The sequence below is a fragment of the Anas acuta genome, chromosome 1 (assembly GCF_963932015.1).
Source record: "Anas acuta chromosome 1, bAnaAcu1.1, whole genome shotgun sequence".
In the NCBI taxonomy this organism is placed as follows: Eukaryota; Metazoa; Chordata; class Aves; order Anseriformes; family Anatidae; genus Anas; species Anas acuta.
This window is the reverse complement of record NC_088979.1, coordinates 120,541,785-120,565,338: the sequence shown is the minus strand read 5'-3', so window position 1 is coordinate 120,565,338 and position 23,554 is coordinate 120,541,785. Positions and strand designations below refer to the sequence as shown.

The window sequence follows — 23,554 nt, the reverse complement described above, 5'->3', positions numbered from 1 at the left end:
AGGGCTAGAGTCCACTGTGTACCATGACCTTTCCTCTGCACATGCCAGGAAACTTGCAGCCCTCTGTGGACCTTATCTCAGAGGGTAAGGGACAGTAGCAGGCCACTAATCAATCCCCTCTGTCCATTACAACTCTAGTCTGATGTGGCAGCGGGGCACACAGGACAGGGGCAGAGCCTCATCCTCTCACAGAAACAGAAGAAAGCCTCAAACAGGAATACCTGAGAAACGTGGTGGCAGATTCAGCACTTACAAAGGAGCTTCATTATATTCTGGGGGACCTCAGCCACGAGATGAGATGAGGACTCCATCTGTAAGTGCATAGTGGCCAGAGAATTTGTAGATGGGCTGGGATTTGGCCACAGGTGTGTGTGTGGCTGAGAAACAAGTCTTCACACCGAGACACTTAAGAATTAAACCTTTTATAGAAGGGCAATAAATATAAAGGAAAAGAAGAGGTGAAGGAACAGAGGCTCGAGTCTTCAGACTGAAATTACACGTTAAGTGTTCAGTGAGGCTGACAAAGAGAAGCATAACTGATCCTTTAATTCTGGCAAAAAGGTAATATTTTTCCAGGCTGGAGATCACTGCCCTGCTCTCTGAAAGCAGGATGAAGAGCAACTTGTACTGCTGCTGCTGATTAACAGTGCCACCAGCCGGCCAGCTGGAAGAGTGCCAGTTCACCTAACGAGAAAACGAGGTAATGTACAGCTACTCACCACCTTTCACCCCAGAAAGTCTTCGCAGTCAGCCTCTGATCCTGCAAGCCCTTTGCCAAATGCACAGGGATTACTCCTCGAAGAAGCTGAAAGGTCTTACCCACAGAGGGGCAATGCAGCACTAGCTTACAAAAGCTTCAGCAGGGTTAAAGGAGATAATGAATCGGTTGGGGTTTTCTAGCAGAGCTAAGAGGGAATGAGAGATTATCTGATTCAGAATGGCTTCTAGCATGGAGCATGCCAGTCAGCGTGATGATCTGTATCAAAAATCAGGCGTGATAATGTTAAAGTAACGAGATTGTGGATGAAAAGCGTGTTGGCAATTGGCTATTTAAAGACATACTTCCCATCACTTGCGGGGTTATTTCCTTTTGGAAGCTCAACTTACTGACGAATCAAGTTTGGCACCTCCCCGTCTCTCTTTTTCCTTCTGGTCAAGGCACTTATTAGGAGAGTTACTGTTGCCTGGCTGCACCCTACATGCTAAAGCCAATAAATTGCACCAACAACACGAGACCCAGGAAAGTTCTGTTGCAACAGAATAAAGCCAGCATCAAAAACTTTGCATTAAGATTTCTTTAAATTGAATCAAAGGGTCAGGGAACCTTTCAAACAGCTTTTTCGGCTGCATTAAGGAACTGGTTTTGCCCAACAGCTGCAACAGTCAAAGAACTGCATAATGAAAAAGGAGTTGTGGGAGGAGGAAGGGTGTCATTTATAAAACCCTCCTCAAGTTTTGGCAGTCTTGCATGCCTTTGACAACAATTCTGGTCAAGATTCTGCTAGACCGTAAGCACATCATTACGTGGCTAAATTTTTATGCTTGAACAAACGCAAATTAATTGGGCTTCTGGGGAACTGGGACAGTATAAACAGTTTATACTGCACAGGTGTCACGTGGCGTTGTTAATACAGACAACTTCTTTACATCAAGACATTTATGTGTGCATGTACACTGTCCCAGGAAATCATTAAAAGCTGACTGAACAAAGGTATAGTGTGACAGGAGATGAAAACTGAAAGGGAGAAAAAACAAAAAGCAGTTAAAGGGATATTATTCCAAGTCATAGCCAGAACTTTAATGTAAGGGATAACAACTGACCAGTGATGAAAGTTTAATTTTCCATCTCCAAAACAGATTTATGATTGAGCCAACATCCTCATCCAAACACTCTCTGAACTAGTCTGATTCCAATCCAGAGCCAAGGACAGTATGTAAGTGTTCTGACCAATAAAATAAGAGAGACAGAGACAAGTAACAACTGCGCAAGCCACGCTTCTGAAGTGGATGCATACACGATGTTAAAAAGATCCTTGCTTTTTGTGCACGTTTCTCAATAAAATTATTGCCTCTTCATGGCTTTGAGACTGTTGTTGAAGATGAAGATGGTTGTGAAGCAGAGGAAAACCCTTTATTCCGAGGGAAGTAGTATCTAATAAAAGGTGTCAAGGAAATGCTGTGGAATGCCAGACACGTCCACCAAGAGATTCACCAAGCAAGAAGGCAGAATGCCCTGTATACTATTCTTTTTCTGTCAGATTTTCGATTTCACAGCATTGCTGACAGTGGCACTACAGAAATGCATGTCTTCCCAGAGAAGTGACAAAACAGAACCTCATTGTAACTGCCCGATTCCTTTCCTGGAAGGTGAAAGCAGTGAGCTATTTTGTTACGAGAGCTTGTCCCAACACAAACCAGCTCCCATGTTTCACCAAGGAAGCAAGTGATAACTTGCTTGGAACATGTAATGTTTTTTTTTTCCCCCCACGTCTTTAGTTTTTCTACTTTGAGTCATTTCTGTTATTCTGAAGTTTCAGTCATCTTCTCCACGGATGTGGCATATAGAGTTACGCTGATGGCTGCCAACAGAATATGAGCATCTGTTTCCAGAAAGTTCTGTCAGACATACATTAATCGATCACTATCACCTCAGACAGTAAGTCCTTACTGTGTAGCGAGTACCTGAATGACAGCAAAGTCACATAAACCAAGTTTTTAGCTGGACTGCAGCATGTTTTCCTTGTTCTCACCAAGATAATTAGGGGATCATTCCAATATTAGATTTTGAACCAATAAAGCAAACTCCAAAAGGATACATGAGAGTGGGGATGCCCCGTGCTGCCAAATATTTCCGGATGAGGCGTTCGGTACCATACCAGTTGAAACCTCTTGTCGCATACCCAATACGTGGAAGATGTACTGATGCTGAGGAGTGAAGAGAGGGCACGCTCTTTAGGACAAGATACACTCACAGAAAGCAGTCTAGATAAAGAGTTCAAGCCGCCCAACACGAATAGAAGGCATATTTTGGAATACAACATACACATGGAGATCTCACTTTTCCTTCACTTCAGAAACAGTAACACAGGAGAGGTGGAAATTGGTCATCTTCTCTAGGTGCAATCACACGTGTAAGTGAGGATTCACTATTCTACCACACAAGCACTCACCATTCCTTTTCTTAGCTGCAAAATAAATCTTCTTCAGGCCCTTTTCCAGAGCAGACAGCTTAATGCCAGACAAGTTGTTGGATCGATCTCGATGCTGAGCTACAATCAAGGCCAACTAAGGAGAAAACACACAAAAACTGAAGTGGAGTCTATACGCAGTCGTACGAGATAAAGTGATAGCTGCTGGAAAGCTGCATTATTAATTATTAGCTTTCATAAACTCAAAAAAATCTCATCTTCTCTAACATTTAACTGCCACTAAGCCATGTTCAGTATTCAGAGCCACTATTACTGGGAAAAAGACCCAAGTTCATTACACACAGCTTCAAAAACATGGACAGAACAACACAAAAAGGAGTTTCTCATTCTCACCAAGTCCTGTCCTTCCTTCCTGGATTTTTTATCATCAATGGGGAATAACAAGGTTCCTCCTAAATGCAGGTCTGTCCAGAAAACAAGAACAGAACAACAAGAAAAAAAATAATCAATGGTAAGTGAATGCAGCAGACATTTCACTGTCATGTCCTGTGTTACTCTTCTTTGCTTTATCTCCTCAGGCTGGTTTCAGCAGTCTGTCAGTCACTTTAAGTGCCCGCAGAAGCAAGGCAGATATTACCTGCCCCGACACACGCAGACACACTCCCCGCTCAAAGACCACAAATGGCAAGACAAACACTGGAACAAGAATAAAGCATCTACTGGGAAATTATAAAAAACAGCAGATCCCCCTACAGCAAGATGTGCATTCTTCACCAGCTGCAGGTAGCTCAAAACTGCTAATACATGCTCAGGAGAAGATTAATGTTTAGAGGGAACAAAAGGCCCCATTGGATACTGACTGAGATGGCTTTCATCCTACTTAAAAGCATTTTGACAGAAGACATGGGGCTCTGCCTCATATTGTGAAAAACATTCCCTGGATAATGAATGAGTTGTTTATAGTGATTCTGTTTTTTTGGTAATTTGCCGAATGGATCAGAATGACCAACCCGTATGCAGAGTTCTCACGCTCCCAAGACAAGTCAAAACACCCTCTGTGTTACTACTTTAAGAGATAAACATTTAGAAAAAGAGTAAAAAATATGACCGTCAAGGTATTCAGCCTCCTCACTCCTGCAACATCAGTGGGATTTAAACTCTTAAGTATCTTGGCCTAAGGTCATGTTTTAATCTTACCTTTCATCTTTCCTGCCATCTCGTATACTTTTCTTGGCTGATCAGAACGAGTCTCCAGAGCTGTAAACAAACCACCCCTTCCCCAGCGGCCGGAGTCATCTAGAACGCAATGACAAGTTAGGCTCCTTTTAGAAACTGAAGCTAAGAGCACTCTTGCAGGAAAGAGACCTGCTCTGACCAAATGCAACAAATGACCATCAAAAACAATTATGGGAACTACACATGAACTGAAGTCACGTGTGAAGAGAGCACAAAGGACCATCCTAGAGAATAAACCTTAAGCATCGAGGAAAAACTTATCACAGTTCCCTGTAAAACTCTGCAGGGATAATTCCTTCTTACTGCCCACTACAGATGCTTAACCAAGCAATGATCATGGTAGTGGGCATACAGAACTATCAGTACCCTCATAACAGATGCATGCTCTCCCTGGATACGTCCCAGACTTGTGCCCTGGGCTTCCCACAAATGCTTGTCATTTGTGGGCTTTTATTTTCAGTTGGCATTTCCACTTTAAACACGAGTTTTTGTGCTAACTTTAACAGAAGCCAAAGCAGCTTATAATGTTCTGCTATAGCCCTGGTCAAAGAGCTGCTCCGATACTGATTCAGGAGGAACTCTAACCTGATTTTTTTCCTCAGCTTTAGTGTCTTAACAGAGGTCCTGTGCATTTCTATTGTCATAAGTCCCACCTAGGCAGTGGACAATGATGGCATCCTCCTCTTCTGCTTTGGGGTGGGTGACATCTCCTATGACATACTTGATACAGTTTAGGTCCACATCTCTGTAATCTAAATCCACATTCAGCCCAGACTCTCCTTCTTCAGACTCTTCTTCAGAATCACTTTCCTCTGAAGGGAGACAGGAAGACGTGTAATGATTTGACTCCCACCAGGCCATCCTGTAACAAAACAAGAGAAGACGATGTTCAGTGAAAAAAAATCAAAGGCAGGTGGCTAACACCTTGTTTTAAAAGATTACAACAAAACACAGGAGACACTAACTAGTCTTCCTTCTGCTGCCCTCCTCTATTTTAGACAGGAACCAAGGTTACCCTCTCATGAGGGTGGTCTGAAGCGATTTTGTCATTATCTCCTTCCCTTACTCTCAGCCCCACCTGCCAGAGTGGATGCAGACCACGATTTTGTTTTGGGCAATCAGATTCACTTCTCCAGAGCATAGACACCAGTTTAAAAGTAGCTGATGCAGTGCAAGCCATACTTTTTCATGTGTTCTGCCTCTGCTTTTGCCTTCCTCCTTTCCTCCATAAGCCTTGCTCTCTTTGCTGCTGCTTCCTGGCGCTTCTTCCTCCTAGCCTCCAGCTCCTCCGTGCTCAGCAAGTGTTTCCTCCTGGTCGACTGCTCCCGGAGGCCTGAGAGAAGGGCCTGGAGAAAGTATCACACAAAAAGAATGTTAACCTCAAACCCATGTATGGTTACATACTCCTTTCCCATTTGTCTACCTGCCCACAGGTCTTAACCATCAAATCCCAGCAGTCACGTAAATACAGTTTTGTGACACAAATTTGTATTAGTGCCCTGAACTAATATCTCTGATCCACCCTCAGAATTGATGAATTGTCCAACCTTCAGATTCAAGAGCCTTACTACACTGGCATCCAAATCTTTTAACATGTTTTCTGCAGGCTGTAAATAAGGAGTTGAAACCACCAGCCTCATTTTCCACAATTAGGAGCATCATATGCCCTCTCATGTCTTTTGCCTTACGTTTGTTTTGTTCCGGAGAGCTCTCCCCTCCATAGTGGTCTCTTCAGTCAAGGCTTTCTGAAGATCCAAAAGCTGATCAAATGCTTTTTTGTCTTCTCTGCTGGGTTCCTTTGAATAATCTTTGCCTTCATATACATACATGTGATCTTTAAAAATAATGAAAAAACATAAAAAGGAATGGAAAGCCACTAACATCTGAATACATATAGTGAGATCAAAAGAAAATGGGCTTCTCTGTGACACTATTCTACCCTCAGTAGAAAAAAGACAGTTTCTGTCATCATTACTTTTTTTGTATAGTCAGTGGCAGCATCATGTTGAATCAAGACCCACTTCCTCAGACAAAAGCTTTTCAGTTAACTATTTTTTTCCTATTTCAGCCAATTAACTGTTTAAATTTGTTGCTCCATCACTGTTCTACCAGCAGTGAATCTGTTTAGCTTTACAACTCATGTAAATGGATTGCAAACTTCTCCTTTAGAGTTTGCAAACAAAATAAAAGCATGGAACTGGCAATCCAGAGTTACTGCTCATCGGGTGAGCTGTTTTCCCAGTAACTATTACACAGGGTGGTACCACTGCTCTTCTTTAAGTACCAACAGAAAATACCACTCTTAGCTAACTCTCAGAGAATTGCTTGTTGCTGGCAACTGCTATATAATGGACAATACCTATCCTGCAGGGCCACATTTCTGCTTTGGTCACAGAAATGTGCTACTGTGTACTCAAAGCAAAGTCAGTCTGTCTCATTAAGACACAAGAGGGAAAGTTTCCTTAGAATTTATTCTCGTGTAATATGGGGTTATGGAGAAGTGATCACAGTTATGTGACATTTGGATTGGAAGGTAGAGTTCTAAAGACAAAATAGGTTTGTTCTAGTTGTTTAGACTCCATGGCTCTGCATTTCTTACTTCTTATTTTGGAACTCTTTAAGGTCATTTAAACTTGTGATTTTCATGGCCAGTAATCTTTTGTACAACTATGAAACACATGCTATATGGTCTTTCCTTAAGTCACTGTTGTGTCTCTAAAACTGTAATTCTGCCATAAGGGCTCTCGGGGGGAATAACAGTAGTTGTAATTTGAATACTTTCCCTTTTCTGAGGTCTCAAAATATTTGAATCACATTAAGGAATTCAGCCCCCACCAGCCACCAAACTGGGTAGAGTATTGTAACCATTATCTTATGGATAGGCAAACAAGAACACAGTAAGAAAGACAAATAAAAGCTCAAAAATAAAGACCACGGATAAGCCACCAACAAAATCCAGGTCACTTGTTTAATTACAAGTCCACTTTTCTTCTTGTTACCTCAAAAATGCAACTCCAGCCTAGTAGATGTTCTCTACTAGCATTCAAGTGTCACTCATTACATAGGTACTTAGATTCTTAACTTACTCTCTGTATCCTCCTCTTCATTCTCTTCCTCGCGTGGCAGGACAACATCCGTTATCCACTTCCCTCCCTTTGTCTCTCCAAGGATGTTTTCTAGCTCCACATCTTGAATAGTACTCCCTTCAGAGGACAGCAATTTATCCAAGCCAAATTTCAGGATTTCACTCAGCTTTAACAAAGAGAAGGGAAGTCCATTATTAAAATATCCTAATTCCGTGCCAATACCAGTGTTTTGAGCTTCTGAGACAGAAATACAAAGGTTGTAAGAGTGGAAGAATCTAATCCTTTATGTTACCTGTCCAAATACTTAAGTTTTAACACGCTTAGTTCTCCTAATACCTGATGAGACAGGCCTCTACAGAATATCTCCCTCAAACATTCTCATCCAGACTCGAAAGGTCATTTTTCTCTGCAGGCTAAACAATAAAACAGCATTATGCTGATGGCATTCAAGCAGCTTTCCTCAGAGCCAAAAGGTCCAGGCCTGTTGGCTGCAGGGAGGGGAAGAATTTATATCCCACAAAAATTAACGGAGAGAAAAATATCAGCGTGGAATTTCCTATTGGCTCAGTTCCACTTCTCCCATGGAAATTGTAATTGCTGAGATAAATGCTGATGGAGGGGTAGAGGGTGGTGGGGGGAAAAGATACACTAATTCCAAACCTTTCCTAGGTTAAGCTGCATACAGGGGAATACATTCCCCCAACCTCACTTTGCTTGATGTTTTCAACCCAAGTTCTCAGCCTAAACCTCAGCTTTCAGGTCAGAATTATAAATCACGCCCTGACTCCTGAGACATTTTATTTGCCAGGAGGTCAACAGAAGGTTGAGCAAGTTTCAGACTAGCAACCAAAAGCTGACAAAGTGCTCATCATCAGCTCTGTTTTTGAGAGAGAAGCAACAGAGACGGATACGTTCCTAGAAACAATGAGTCAGCTTCCACTTTAAACTTGTTATAATTAAAAATATACAAGTAGTGCAAGAGAGGTTCTGCCTTCCCCTCTTCACCAAGAAAACACACACCTTTTACACATTAGATGCACCTCAAAATTCTAAGAACTGTCTTCAAATCTCAAATCATGTCTGGACCTAGAATATAATTTTGGTTCCTTGGACACATCTGTCATGTCAACACAAATCTCCCCCAAAATAGAAATGCTTTAATAGGTTCATATCATACAAAATTGAAGAAACATTCTGGCATTTCCAGATATAACTGGAGTCAAACTGAGGGTTATTGTTCTATTTTACCTGTAAATCTGCTGCTCCTTGAGGCTTGGGCACTCCCAGAGCAAACTGGCCTCCTTCTACAATGGCATTTGTCAGTCGAAGCTTGGAAGCAGCTCTTCGGTAGATTATTTCTTCAATTGTATCTCGCCCAATCAAGCGGATAATTTTTACAGGCCTTCAAAAGTTCAAGAAAATTCTTATTATTTCCTTTTTTTTTTTTTTTTTTTTTTGAGGTGCATTAAAGCTGTTAAGCTCTTTGCTTGCATGGAACTCTGTCGCCTAACCCAATCTTTTGTTAGGGACAAAAAGGCAAGAGCAAAATGAACAAAGGCAGTCAGAAGAAATTTAATGCTGAAACAACTATTTCTTGACACAAGACCAGTGCTCACTGCAAGAGCGCAGGAAATGCTCCACATTCCCTCCCCTCCTTCAAATCTACAAAGCTTGCACCCTAGACACATGACAAGGACAAGACTGCATGAAAAAAACAAAGACACGAGATATTCTCTGATCTTTCTCTGACATTTAATCTGTTGTCCTTTAAGCCTCCTTTCTAATGGATAGGGAAAGAATTACTGAAAGACCGAGAGATTCAGCAACCACACAAGAAGTAGCAACGTTTCTCACTTGTGCTGCCCAATCCGGTGAGCTCTTGCTATTGCTTGCAAGTCGTTTTGTGGGTTAAAATCACTGTCAGCAAAAATAACCGTATCTGCTGCTGTCAGGTTCATGCCAACTCCACCTATGAACAAAGAAGATCACAAAATATGTCACCAGCAGAAAATAAAGGTGCCACTGGAGAATTTACGCTGTGCAAGGTTCTGTCAGATCTGATCAACCACATCAAATTTGATCCATCTCTCAACCCAAAGCCTGAGTTTCACAGTGATCCAAAGAGTTGGATAAACCTAGTATTTCTATACTTAGCTGTGATTACAGCTTTCTGCAAAAAAATAATAATAAAATAAATAGTACTGTGCATTGTAAAGGGAAAAAAAAAAAGAAAGAGGAGAGAAGATAGGATGCAAGTGAACCAACGCAAAGGAGATTGACTGTTAAGACTAATGACCACAGACATTATTCAGCTGGCAGAAAAACTTATGCAGCGAGGACTGCCTTCACTGAGGCTACAAAAGACTGCCCAAGTCATGACTTGGCTGCAGCATAGAGGCTACTGGCAAAACTGACAGCTGAAACAGTGAAAAACACCATGCCCAACTACAGAATAACCAGGGCCTAGGTATTTACATGACTTAAACAGTTTCTGAGGTTAGAATTTGGGCTCTCGTGGAATGAAAGGAAAAAAAATAATACAGTTTTTTGTTGTTGTTTTTGTTTGTTTTTAATATCTGACTATAGTATTTAGCATACCATAGCCAAAGAGGGGAAACCTGTTGAAGTACATTCCTTCCCGCTCATGCCAAGCAATTCACAATAATCAGAATATCCCTGCAAGTGGAGACAGTTGTGCACCTGAAAATCTCTGCCCAAAACATAACAAGGATGGAAATACTGCTGGCACAGCAGTTTCCAGCTGGATACAAGATGCCTTGGCCACAGCGCTGTGCAGTAAAAAGCAACTTAACCTAGACTGAGTCTGACGTTTGAGCTCAAGCAGTGTTGATCCTCTCTCAGGATGAGAGTGCTTGTCTGAATCGATACAGGGAGGTCTGAAACTGTGTAGAAGATCCAGATCTGCCTGAAGAACTGCACAGATGGCAGTCCCATGGCGTTCTTTGCAGTCTCTGGATGGTAAAAGGCTCTCAGTTGAGCCTGTCTGACAGCTAGAGAGCACATCCATGTTCAGGAAACCCAAGAAGCAATTCCACCAGCTTACCTAAAGGAAGTCTAATCCTGCCTAAAGTCTGGCGCTTGCAGAAATAAAATGCTGGTGAGATTCCTTGAGCTTAACCTGGCACATGGACAGGCATAGGGCTTAGAATAAAAAAGTAACACAAATGGCTGCAACATGAAAAGTATCTTGGCATCAGCTGTTGAAAGGAAAGCACAGAAACCAGATGTCCTAGGTGAGAAACCCAAGTTCAGGATGTGTCAAGTCTCCCTCAAAAATCCCCCACATGAACAGGGGCTGCAGGACTCAGAACACCCTGAATTCTTGCCAGAAAGAACAAAAGAAGAGTGCAGGAGCAAGAAAGGGGTTGTCTCTTCCTTCCCTACTTACCTGCTCTGGTGCTCAGCAGGAAGACAAAGATGGGCTGTTGACCGAAGTTCTTAATGGCAAGATGTCTCTCTTCACCCCTGACAGACCCGTCCAGCCTCTCGTAGCTGTAGCCTTACCAAAACAAGCAAAATTTATGTTTCTGAAATTCTGTCTATGCTCTCATTTGCTTAGCTCATTCTCCAGAGGCTCACTGACTTCTTACGCCAAATCCTCCTGCCTTGATTTGAATTTTATTCGTTTCGACCCCTTTGTTCTTTTCCAGCTAAACCTTGTATAAACTGAAGTAGTGACCCTAACTTCCAGATTCAGCTAAATTACTCTTTGTCAACAGTCAATCTGAAGCAGAAATCCTTAGCGGTTGATTTACTGTGTGGAAACTAGATGGGAAAATTGAAAAGGCAAATTAAAAGAACATTAGCACAAAGTCCTATTTCAGACTTTGTTGTGCTGGCTGTTGGCCCCACAATACAGGCCAACAACCATCAGATCTTCCTTAAACAAACTCCCTCCTGCCTTCAGTGTGTGCTTTCTTGTGAGCAAGCAGTATGGGATATGGCCTTAGACTTGGCTTTCTATTGCATTATTAGCTGTCCAAAACCATAAACACCAAACAAAAGCCTCTTTCATGGGAAATCCTAAGTAGGCATGGAGCCATGTGGACTGAAACAAAAGAAAAGGCCCCAAGAACACTTTGGTAACCTTGCCAAAGCAGGCGCGTTGGGGCCCCACTGCCAACAACTGTTTTAATCAAAAACTAATTTCCTGGTATGAATGTGGCACATTTTGTGTTCTGTACTGGACAAATTGAACCGAGAGTTATTGCCTTTAGTGTAAATACTTCAGGATTCAGGTATATAATTGAAGACAGGTATGTAATGAACCTTTGCTACCCTGCCATCTCTTAGCTCCATTTTATCAAGGAACCAAAGCTGAAGCTAATTTGAAGAACAACACTGAAGTGCAAGTTCATTACAGGCAGGTAGCACAGCAAAGAGAGAAACTCAGCTCCTTCCAACTCACAAACTGCGCGGATACAACTTAGGATATCTACTAAGAAGCAATAAATCCCCATCACAATCCCTTCTCCACCCCAGGCAGGTCAGCCCAGAGGAACAGTGTATGGCAGAGATCATTCAGGTAAGCCCTCTGCTGCCAAAGTGCACAGACTGTACCTCTATAATCCATGTAGTCCTGCAGAATGTCAAGCAGCTGAGTCATCTGAGAAAACAGCAAGACACGATGGCCACTGGAAGAAGAATGAGACATCACGGGCTTCAACGTATTGCGACAGCATTTCACAGAGCAGCAGAGGGGCTACAAAAGCTTAACCAGCCACTGTTACACAGCAAGGACTCGCCACCACTGCACACCAAGGCTCACAGAGTCACTGCCAATTCCCTCACCACGTTTTCGGCCCCACATCCAGATGTAACCAGTCAGCCTCACTTGCCATGGCTGAATACAGCCCGGTGAGGGCCCAAAGAATCCTGTCTAAAAGGATCCTCGGCTTCAACATGAGGTATTCCTCACCACACGACCCACTACGCCAGACTGTTCTCAAATGACATACGCCAAGTATCTTAAATGCTGGAAAAATATGGTATCGGCATCTCTGTGACAGCACAGCATTTACTCCTCCATCTATGACCCTCAAAGTTTACACACAACTGCAGACAGCATTTAAGTGGGAAATCAACTCTCATCCCTTCCAGCTCTGGGCCTCAGACGGTGATAAAAGAGTGCTCTGTTTAAATCAGGTTTCAGTCGAACAGAACACGAACATTTTTCAAGTCCAGAAGTTGGCTGCCTGCGTGGCCAAGGGAGAGAGGCATCTATTCACAGCATGCCCTCCACTACCACATCAGAGCTTTGTAGGGTCTGTTGAAGCGCTGTGCTTTAGGGAATAGTCAGAGGGAAACTGCAGCCCAATTATGAGAGCAGATAGAATCTGCGTATCATGCAGGAGGCACCAATTCACAGACTTCACAAGAACACAGACTGTGGTTTGATTTGTCTCCCGTCTGAGAGCTGGAGGGAAATACCCAACGTCTTTGGGTTCCAGGTTCTGAAGTCACCAGAGCTAAAGATCAGAAGTTCTGAATACTGTTCTCAAAGCTGAAATTTCAGCTTATTCTTGGGTTTCAGTCCACTTAAATTTTCTTCTCATGCTCATTACGCACTCTGCCTCCTGGGCTAATAGAGGCATGGTAGTGCAAAGGAACAGAACTGATGATGTGCTGCAAGTTACTCTCAGGAAACTCAATCAAACAATATATGCTGAAAACCATGTCAGATGTATGTTCTCCCAAGTTCCCAGGATAAATTTGGCATTATATGAGAACACGCGAGAGAGACAGTGAAATGTTTCGAGAAATATTTAAAGGGTAGATACAAAAGTCTTTGAGATTCCTCTACAGTCTGTAATGCAGCTCTTTATAAGGAAATGACTTCCTTGTGGTACTCAGCAGCACACATGAAACAGGGCAGTGCTTGAGTTGTGGTGAACAGTCTGCACAATCTATGGCTACCTAAAACAATTCTTCATTTACCTTTTCTCCCTATGTCAATCCCACCTTCCTCACCCCAGCATGACATACCCAGCATACAAGAAGGAAAGGAGTTTATCCAACAAACACAGCTTGCCACTGGCTTCAACAATGTGGTCTCCAATCTCAAAGGGCTCTGGCTCGACACCTGGAACAGAAAGGAGTTTCAGAGGTAGACCTAATACCCTATGAGTATCAACTCAGTGGTCAAGCTCTAAGTGTCTGCACTGCCAACTACCGCCAAGCAGCCCCCCAGGATGTTTGTTTGAAAAGTGAATGGTCTTTGCCTATAAAGAACGCTCTCAGTACTTTTGGAAGTACTTGATAAAATTAAATAATAATTTCATCGGTTAGGTGAGAGAAGACACAAGAAATCAAGTGGAGAACTAAAGTAAAAAAAAAAAAAAAAAAAGAGGTTTCACAGGCCTCTTCTTTATTCCTCATCGCTGATGAGCTGTCATGTGTTGGAACTGGTCACAAACTCACAGCTGGTTCTGATCCAAGTACAACGTTGTTTACTACTTCCTTCGAACACATTGCCAAGCAATTATAGAAAACCAATGTGTACACAAAAAAAATAAAAATATTTGAATTTCCTTCTATTTCAAAAGAGAGAAGAGTGTTTTCTTACCGTTGAAAAGATACGGGTGGGCGACACACTTCCGAAGCTGACTTAAGACATTCTGAAGTGTTACTTTCTTGCCTGTTTCACTTTCAAATGCATCTGAAACAAAAAACACAGAAAAAAGAAGGAAAACCCACATGTCACTCCTGTGTGACTGAGAACACCTGAACACTGCTCTATGCTGCTTCAGCACTGAAATAACGCTGTGCGTAACTTTTGCATTTGGATTTCCATCTCAAGATTAACATACTTGTTTTCATGAGCCAAATGAAATTTTCCTCCCTTTTTTTTTTTTTGAGCACACCTTTAGAAATAAGACCCTGATGAAAACTCCTCCACCTTGTCAAAATCCCTAGAACTTTCTGGACTCCCTGGAAAGGGTCAGTGACATTGGACATTGTTCTAAAAGTACATTATAGATATAGAAATAATCAGAAATAGTGAAAGTGATTTGGTGCAGTTCATTTGAATTTTCCAACAATAACAACGAAAAGGTAATACAGCACAGTGAAGACTTCCAGGAAGTTAATAGAGAATGTATATTTGTGAGGGGAAAGCTAAAGTCAGCCTATGTGCGTATCTCTTTGAAGAAGAAGATTGAGCTTGCATGGTGGCTCCTTGCAGCACCAGGCATTAGCCCTAGAAGAACAAAGCTTCTCCATCCCACCAGTTATATTTTCCATACAGCACAAAGGCACTGGCAAACCACATAATGTAGTATGCCTTGATGAAAGAGGAGGATTTCAGAGACAAGCAAATACCTTTGCTCTCATACCTCAGGTTGGTTCGTTACAGCTAGTTTGTATACCAAGTGCCAAGGAGCGAGCTGTTATGGTTAAGGGTCTGTGGCTGCATCACATGGCTTCCTAAGAAACTCAAATCTACATCCAGTAGTTTTCAACATGCCATATGGCATCTGTATTACTATTGGAAAATCTGTAGAGATCCACAGATCTAAAATTTCCTACATAACCTTTTTGTCTGAACACAAAAACAAGAGGCAGGAACAGGCTTACCTGATAATAACATTTTTAATTACAGGCTGACCCAAAGCAGAATCCTGAAGCTAACCCTCCCTAGTCCTGCCAAAAACCATCTCTGGATCCATATGTCTCTTATTTCATGGTTTTAACTTGTGATGAATCAAACAGGCCCCAAATCAAGTGATAGGTACAAAACCCTCACTTACCTAGATCTTTCATCAAAATAGCTTTGTAGTACTTCCTCTGCAGAGCTGACATGCCATGGTACAGAACCACTTCCACCTTTTTCGGAAGCTCTGCAGCCACCTCAGACTTGACTCTTCGAAGCAAAAATGGCTGCAGAAGATTGTGTAATTCTTTGGCTATTCAGAATAAAAGATAACTGAATTAAGCATAAGTAATTTATGCAGTACCTTCACAACTATACTTCCAAAATAAATGCACAAAGGAACCTTATATCTATTAATGAAATAGTTCAAGCCCAATTTTACAGACAAAGCAAAATACAGCTGCACACCTGATGTATTTAAGAGTTACATTAAGATAAGTAACCACTACTTTTAGTGGCTTCATTTTAAAACTAGCATTAAAAAATGCAAATAAAGGGGACACAACATGCCTGCCTCCCAGTCAAGATAACGGCTGGTTCTGATTCAAGTACAGCATTGCTTATTAATTACCTGTCTCACTCTCCTTTTCAATTGCCTGGTAACACTCCACAAATGCTTTCACTTCTTCCCTAGGAAAAATGTCAGGTTCAATAAAGCTAAGTAAGGCGTACAGTTCTTGGAGGCTGTTCTGGATTGGTGTGCCCGTGAGTAGCACGCTGAAGCCTACAGAGAACTGAAAGAACCAAGAGCAAAACAAAATGATTAGGAGATGGTATCTGAAAATGAAAAGTTACTTCATGTGCAACTCCATCTCCACCCACACCACTTCTAAGCTTGACCTCAAGATGAGAGGTGGCACATAAATGCCAGTAGAATGCTGCAAACTTCTGCCAAACCCATCCAACATATGGTATGGTAAAAGAGCTCCACCAAACTGAGTAGGATAGCAACAGTGCAAGGAAAATGGCATAGCAAAACAAGCACAAAGTGCAAAAGCGACATAATTAAAATTCCCACATCCCTGCTTCCTACAGTCAAATACTGCATACTCAGTGTAAGTAATTAGAGTTGACTAGAAAATGCTGCCAGAATAGGCCAGTGAAGTGAAACCGCAAAAGATCACGTCCATTTGTATCTTCTGACTAATTCTGACAATCACAGTATCATTATCTGGTCCATGCTGCTCATGGTAACCTTTGTAAAGGTAATTGGGGAATATGGTTGCCTTTGAAAAAATACAAATCTTTTCTTAAGTTTAGTAATAGAAAATACATTAGGAGAGCTAAAGTGAATCACTTCTACTTCTTTTCAACTATAACCAAAACTCCTGAAATACAGTCATCATGAAAAATACGTTCAGAAGATAAGACTTACAGGAATCTAATTAAAAAAATTATTTATAGAAGTATTGTATTTCATTGCTGCTGCTGCCAGTCCAAACCTAACATCCATGCTTCACTACTATGACAAGATTCCTTCACACAGACATCCATTTCATTCATGAGAAAGCAGGGGTGCTTTCTCACCTGGGACGGCCCAAGGGAAGTTACGAGCATTTCTACTAATTTCAATAAACAATGGTAGCTCCATAAAGTGAGACAATGGAAGTCAGCAGGTCATGACTCAGTGTCCTACCAACTAGATAACGTTTGTCACTTTATACTGTCCAACCTCAGTCAGACTTCTATTGCTTCAGTAGCACAGCTGTGGTTCAGCGCTACACGTGGTTTCTTTACATTTTGTGGTCTCTCAAATCACTCCAACTTGTCAAGCACAAACATGAGTCAGAATAAGAGACAAGCTCCAAATACTGCTCATGTCCACATAAGGCCAACACAATAGTACCTTGTCTGTCTGCCACTAAATATGGGAATCTGTTCACCAGTTTTGATGGAAAATGGTTGTGGCCCAGAGCTTAATAAAATACACAGAGGAACAAATGGAGAATATGTATCCTATTGTGAAGAGAAAAATCTTCAGATGCTAAAAGATGGATGAGTTATTTTACCTCGGAAAGTGTCTTGTAAAGCAGAGAGCTCTGATTTTTCAGTCTGTGAGCTTCGTCTACAACCAAGGCAGCCCAGTTAAAACTGTGAACAAACAAAGCAGCATCTTCAGTTAGGTGCAAACAAATCACTACTGTCAGTGCAAAACGACTGAAATAAGTGGTGCCTCTACTTGGCTGAACTCAAGATGCTCTCACACCATGAACCACATGCAAGAATCACAAGAGGGGTGGGAGGGTGGAAAGAATTCACAGCTTTTCAAGAGCCAACACAGCTTCTTAGCTCTAGCCTGGATGAGTTTTTCTGAAATCATAACTGGAGTAAATTCACTTGAATTTGTTGTTTCTCTCTCCACCCTCCATTTCTGTGGGAAATGACATAAGCACAAGATCCCCATAGCTCTTCTTTTTCCCCTCGATTCTTCTTTTTGCTATTTAGGAGTGGATCTCCACTGCCAGGAGAGTCAAATGTCCCTACAGGCTCAGCACTGAAGTGCAGAGAGGATGGGATGTTGCAGTGTGAAGCATGGCAGAAGGTCTGACCCCTCCGTGTATTACATTAGAGTAGGGCTTTTGCTCCACTTATTTTTATTGTTATTCTGCTTGTAAGGAGCAGTGGCCATAGGGTATAACTCTGACCCACCTTTACAATGCGTTCCAAGACCTACACAGGACAAGGCGCAGCTTATTAGCAGCTACCTTTTTCAGAAGGAATAATAGAAGGAAAAAAATGCTGAGTGACACCGCTTTGACATCATGTGCTAGCCTGGAAACCTGTAAATTGCACTGGATTTTGTAAATTCTGTAAATTGCAGCTTCTACCATGTGTTCACCCAGCACAACCTCCTGTTTCCAGCAATGGCCAAGGCAGGTGCTCTGCAGAAAAACAACAGGCTGCCCCCCATGAGCCTGGCTACTGCTGAGATCCAAAATTGTGTTGTGGGGGCTGCTGGATTTCTGCTCCTACAAAGATCCCGAGTTATTCGTGGTATCTGACTGCCCACAGCATTTGTCAAAGCACGTACCACTATCACAAGGCATTTATGCCGTTCTAAAAAATATGAATATTCCCTCCCATTTCATGTGCCTGTAAAATCCTGCATGACCATGACAGTGCTTCCTACAGGCTGAATTTAAGCTGTAGAATGAGTCTTGCTAGAAAGCACAATGCTCTGTAAGCCCTCCGCAGCTCTGACTGGTGGCAAGAGGCAATAAATTTCAGGATATGGTATTAGCACAAGTACCACGGTATAATGCAGGTCAATTTAAATAAATTTTCATCTAATGCCTTTATAATCTGAAGCTTTTGAAGATTGCCTCTGCTCTAAACGCCTATCTTCTGGACTGATATTTAATATCCTGCTATAAGCTGCTATATATCATGTTATTCTGAGTTAACTGGCTTGAGAATTGTCCTTGGCAGAAGTTCAGACACATCTTAACTGACATTAAGGATCCTTCACTGAAACGTGGTACAGGCAAAGCTCTAATCATAACTCAAGAGCATCTTTGGATCTCATGGTACAAGCGTAGGATCTCGCACACAAATAAACATTCGCTTCAGAAATCTCTGACAGACTTGCAGAATTAAATTGGAAAAAAAAAATAAAACCAGACTCACAGTTTGAGAAATGCTGCATCTTTCAGACAAATCTGCAACGAAAGGAAATGAATCGTTACTTATGACTTAAGTTAACACATCAGTTACAACAGATCATCTTTTATGTCTACTTGTAAACTATGGCGAAATACAGCAGAGTGGAATGAAGACAGTTACTACCTAAGGAAAGTAACATGACAGCTTTTGTAACCACAAGCTGTTGTGACCCTACATTTTAAAGCCTCTCTGGCAAAGCACCAGCAGTAAAACCTCAGAGAATTAATGGAAATTTACAGACTTCATAAACACTTCAAGTCTGTAAAGTTTGTTCATATCCTTCTCTGTAAGAAAACACTGTGCACCTTCAGCATTACAATCGTTCTAACTCTAAGCAAACACATGCTTCAGAGGATTAATCTGACCTGATAATATCCTTAAATGCTCACATTGTTTGCCCAACTTCAGATTCAAAGAGGAAGAGAAATCATGTCACTTAAGAGAAATCTTTTAAAAGCACAGAATTTTATCATCAGAACAACAGAGATGAGAAAAACACTAGCTAATGAATATCTCCATATAGTTGATCATTTTGTCAGGCTTGGTTCAGTATGAGCACCTCCACCTATCACATTCAGGACTTTATCACTGCAGTCCCGCTCGTGCAGCATGAAAACAGAGGCAGGCTGAGAGAGATCAGCACAGGTCACAGCTCCCAGAGGAAGAAAAAGGTAAAATACTTGGAGAGGGGAAGCGAGAAGGCAATGTGAAAAGGAGATCAGAGGGGAAGAAGAATCTGTAAGATGCTTTTTCATTTAATTTCTAATTGGTTGGTGTGTTTGTTAAGAGACTTTTAAAGCAAAATTGAAGTACTGATATGAAGTAACACCCGAGTGGGACTGATCCATCAGAGAAAAGTTAAGCTTTTTTCCCCACTTCACACAACGGAGCACCAGACCATGCAGAGTCTAAAGCAGTCAACAAGGAAGCAGCCCTACTGGGTCAGTCTAGAGCAGGACAGGGCCTTCACCAGAGAGTCCTGACCAGATTCAGCCCAAAGTCCTGTCAATTATAATAGAAACCTTACCATTTTACAGTCCAAGAATGAATTTTATCTGAGAAGGGCATGCTGAAGAGGGTATGAACACAGCCAAGCTCTTTCAAAGTGTTCCTGTGTTGCCTGATTAATAGAATCTTAATAAATATCACACGTGTACATTTCCATTAAATACTGAAGGTCTGTAAGGAAACATAGAAAGGCAACGCAGCTGCTACACAGCAATAGTTAAAGGTGTTTCTGTTTTCTTTACTCAAGCTGTGATACAGCTGGGGTTAAATTAGATTATCTTAGGGACATGAAAACTGCAGCAACTTATCTAAGTGGAGGAAGTGGGTTACAGAGTAGAGAATCACTGAGGAGGATCAGAGATGAGTACAGAGAACAAGAGCTGAGCTGTACAATGGAATGGAAAAGGCAAGGAAAAACCCGAGCCCTCCTTTCAAGTGACAAAGGCACCATGTACCTCGTATGTTGTTAAGAGCGCATGGAAGTGAGACTGCTCTTTCAGATTCTGCTGCAGCTTGGGTCGTTCCTCCTTGTTGCCTACATATGTCACAAAGGAGAGACCTGGAGCAAACCTGTTGTCAAGAGAAAGATAGCAAAAAAAAAAGTGAGACAAGCTAATTCTTTTATGTTTAAGATCCTGGACCCCATTGTCAAACTTGGATAACGCAGAGATAATGAGAACCTCCTGTCCAAACACCTTACCCTCCTGTGATACATGGGTGGACCTCAGCTCTTGAACCTACCCCCTTTCTGATTAACTTGAATCTCAGCTTGGAACCTCAGCTGCTGGTTCTGGTTTGGACAAGTCCCACACAAACTGCTTTCTCCTAGCTCTCAATGTTCAGCACAGATGATGGAAAACCAGTCTCATGGTCTATCTGCTATTCTGAACTGAAAAAGCTTGTGAAAAGCAGGTGAACGAACACAGTTTCTCCAGCTGGAGCCAAATAATTGATTCACAGGCAGTTAAAAGAAAGGTACACAATGTCTGCAGCAAATAATTCCAAGTCAGGACCTCAAAAAAATCTATTCCTCATAGTGAAAAAGAAGATAAAACCGATTCTATGGAAGATGAGTTGGGTCTGTAAAGTTCTTCCTCACTTAATCACACCACTAATACCTGCCTAGTGTTCCTCCTGGATAGCTGTTCACCATTGATATACATTATATTAAGTGATGTGCTTTTCCCCAACTATTCCAGCTGCAAGTCTACCCAAATCAGGCCAGCTCAGTTCAAAATTTAACCTCAATGAGTTCAGATTCTGACACAGCATTTCTCAACAACCATGCAGAAATACATCTGTTCTAATCTTTAACTTTCAGCAACTCTTTTTAAAAGCAATATTAAGGCTCCAGCTTAAAACATACAGATTCTGGGCACAGCAAATGTGCTATCAGCCCAGACACTGTACCTCAGCGAAGATGGGTTACATGCACAGATGTAATGTATTTTAGATGCATGTGAGCATGCCAAGAAACACTATTCAGCAGGGGTCTTACCTTTCATCATACAGAATCCTGGCTGTCTTCAGCAGATTTTGCCTAAGAGAGGCTGAGCATGGGGGATTGGGTTAGAAAACAAAAAACAAGCAGCTAGTGGTGGCATTTGTACTGCAAATCATCCAAAGCTTTAAGATGGATGAATTCATGTAAATCACAGCATCATAAGGGCAATGCATCAAATACAAGCAGTGTTTGCATTGATTTATTGTTTTGGTAGCTTCCCTTTCTACTTCCATTCCTTTTGAAAGGAAGGAAATTCTTAGACTGAAGTTATTGAAGAGAGTCTTTGTAACTTTTCATGCAAGTCAGTCAACTGCTGAAACTTACCTCTCCAGCTCCTCCTTCCAGTTGCTCAGAACGGACAGAGGACACAGTATCAGAAATCTCTCTTTGTTCGTTACTTTTTTCGTCAAATAAAGAAGTAGAGAAATAGTCTAGAAGGCAAGGGAAACATATTTTTTTTTTTTTTTTACTAACAAGAAAATGTCTGAACATGCATAAACTGTCTCCTCCTTGAATTTTGTAGCCGATTCCTACAGGGTCACTAGCAGGAAACTAAGATAATACCAAACAAGACCCAGCATCAACGCCATAAAAGCTTAGGGCCTAAAACATGACCTCAGTATTTGGAACCCTTTTTCCAAAGACCTTTCTCCTACAGTCACAGAGAAGATCTACTATATATCACTTTCTGAAACTACCAGTTTGTTATTAAGGACTCGTTGAACACCATCAGCTGAACTAAAGCACAAACAGTCATTCTCCAATGAAACTGAATCCCATTTAAAAACTTACTAAAAAAAAAAAAAAACTCTGAAAAATTTGCACGTACTCAACTTTAATCCACATGTTGAGAAACTCAAAAACCATCTTGCTGCAGGTGCATCAGAACTACATTGTCTCCATATTGACTGTGTATTACCTGTTAATTCCGCACACACTATGAATTGTGTATTCATAAGACTGTGTAAAATGATCACTCATTTTTCTACAACCCTCCCCAAACTTTTCTGGAATGTTACTCAGGTCCTAACAGGGGTTTTAAGTGATTCGGGAACAAAAGAAAGAGCTCTGACTTTTGTGTAAGGCCTTCAGGATGTGGCTGCTTAACTGACCAATCATTTGGTGCTTTTCTTCATTGTGCAGAAACACTGGGCTAAAAAGTTGGGCAGAACTCATTTTTCAGAAGAAGAAGAAGGTGACACACCTGACAAGTCTTCCCGAGACCCATCTCATCACCGAGGATACAGCCATGCTGGACCTTGTAGCATCGCACCAGCCAGTTTACACCTTCTATTTGATATGGACGAAGCTTAATGCCTGGAAATAAAAGAAATGTGTTAAAGTTACATAGCCATCCAATACACTGTCACAGCTTGAAGCCACCACAAACAGGTCCTGCACAGACTGGACCTTCTGCCAACTAACTGCCTTATAGAAAAGGCATGCAAGTTTTCAGCAGGTGCTGTTTTCTCCTGCAGCATAGCAGAAGCGCTGATGTTACAGTAAATTCATTCATTTCAACCATATTCAGGAGCTTGCACGCATAAAAATGCCCCAAAGTCATTGGAAAGGCCTGCACAAGGAACCTAATCTGATAATTAAGCTGCCACTCCGCATGCCTGGAAGGCAGCTTCACTTTCAGCTCTGGCCACTTTTTTTAAATATGCAAGTGCTACTTTCAGGGACACTCTTTAAGCTACTAGTTTGGAAATACTTGTTAACAAACTAGTAATAGTGTAATAATCCCATTACAACAAGGCGCTTTCCAGCTTGAGCTAAGATCCCAAGCGCAGACGGCTGCGGCTAGCACCACTGCAGAGCAAGCCTTATTACCGGGCACGGTGTATCAAAACAAACACAAAATGAGTCAAATTAGAATCTTCACGACCTTTTTCTTACACATAGACTTAAGTATTGAGGTAAACGATGCTGCACCACAGCTTTACCCTGAGGAAACGTAAGAGCAGGGTGAGCGCGCAGGGGCAGGAATAACTCCCCAGCCCTCAGGGACCAGAAAACCCATCCGGCAGACGAATGCCGGCAAAGAGCCCCTCGCACTGACCTGTGAGGCCCCACTGATAAACCTCCTCCTCCTCCTTCTCCTTTTTCTCCTCCACACCGAGCCCCGCATCCCTCTCCCCATCAGGGCGCTGAGGCGCCGGGCAGAGCCGCGACATGGCGGCACCCCACAGGCGGGGCGAGCCCCGGGGGGCCGGCAGCGGGCGGGACGAGCCCC

The 23,554-nt window shown here is 42.0% G+C and overlaps 1 protein-coding gene across 2 annotated transcripts; it reads right to left on the bottom strand.

Moving 5' to 3' along the window:
• Window positions 1–1,771: 1,771 nt before the first annotated feature.
• CHD1L (chromodomain helicase DNA binding protein 1 like) lies at window positions 1,772–23,535 on the bottom strand. Of its 2 annotated transcripts, XM_068697879.1 has the most exons (23): window positions 23,381–23,534; window positions 22,523–22,635; window positions 21,643–21,749; window positions 20,270–20,384; window positions 18,771–18,802; window positions 17,153–17,234; window positions 15,715–15,877; window positions 15,241–15,396; window positions 14,058–14,150; window positions 13,478–13,574; window positions 12,053–12,126; window positions 10,881–10,991; window positions 9,326–9,440; window positions 8,720–8,873; window positions 7,472–7,637; window positions 6,074–6,219; window positions 5,568–5,731; window positions 5,039–5,247; window positions 4,347–4,445; window positions 3,543–3,613; window positions 3,171–3,285; window positions 2,817–2,925; window positions 1,772–2,152 (listed from the first exon to the last, which is right to left on the bottom strand). In XM_068697879.1, exons 1-23 carry the CDS (start codon window positions 23,493–23,495, stop codon window positions 2,074–2,076), a joined length of 2,685 nt encoding a protein of 894 aa, XP_068553980.1. In that variant the 5' UTR covers window positions 23,496–23,534; the 3' UTR covers window positions 1,772–2,073. The 2 variants fall into 2 exon arrangements, with proteins under 2 accessions (XP_068553980.1, XP_068553987.1); XM_068697886.1 differs by lacking the exons at window positions 1,772–2,152; window positions 2,817–2,925; window positions 3,171–3,285; window positions 3,543–3,613 and having other exon boundaries at window positions 4,971–5,247; window positions 23,381–23,535.
• Between the last annotated feature and the right edge of the window lie 19 nt (window positions 23,536–23,554).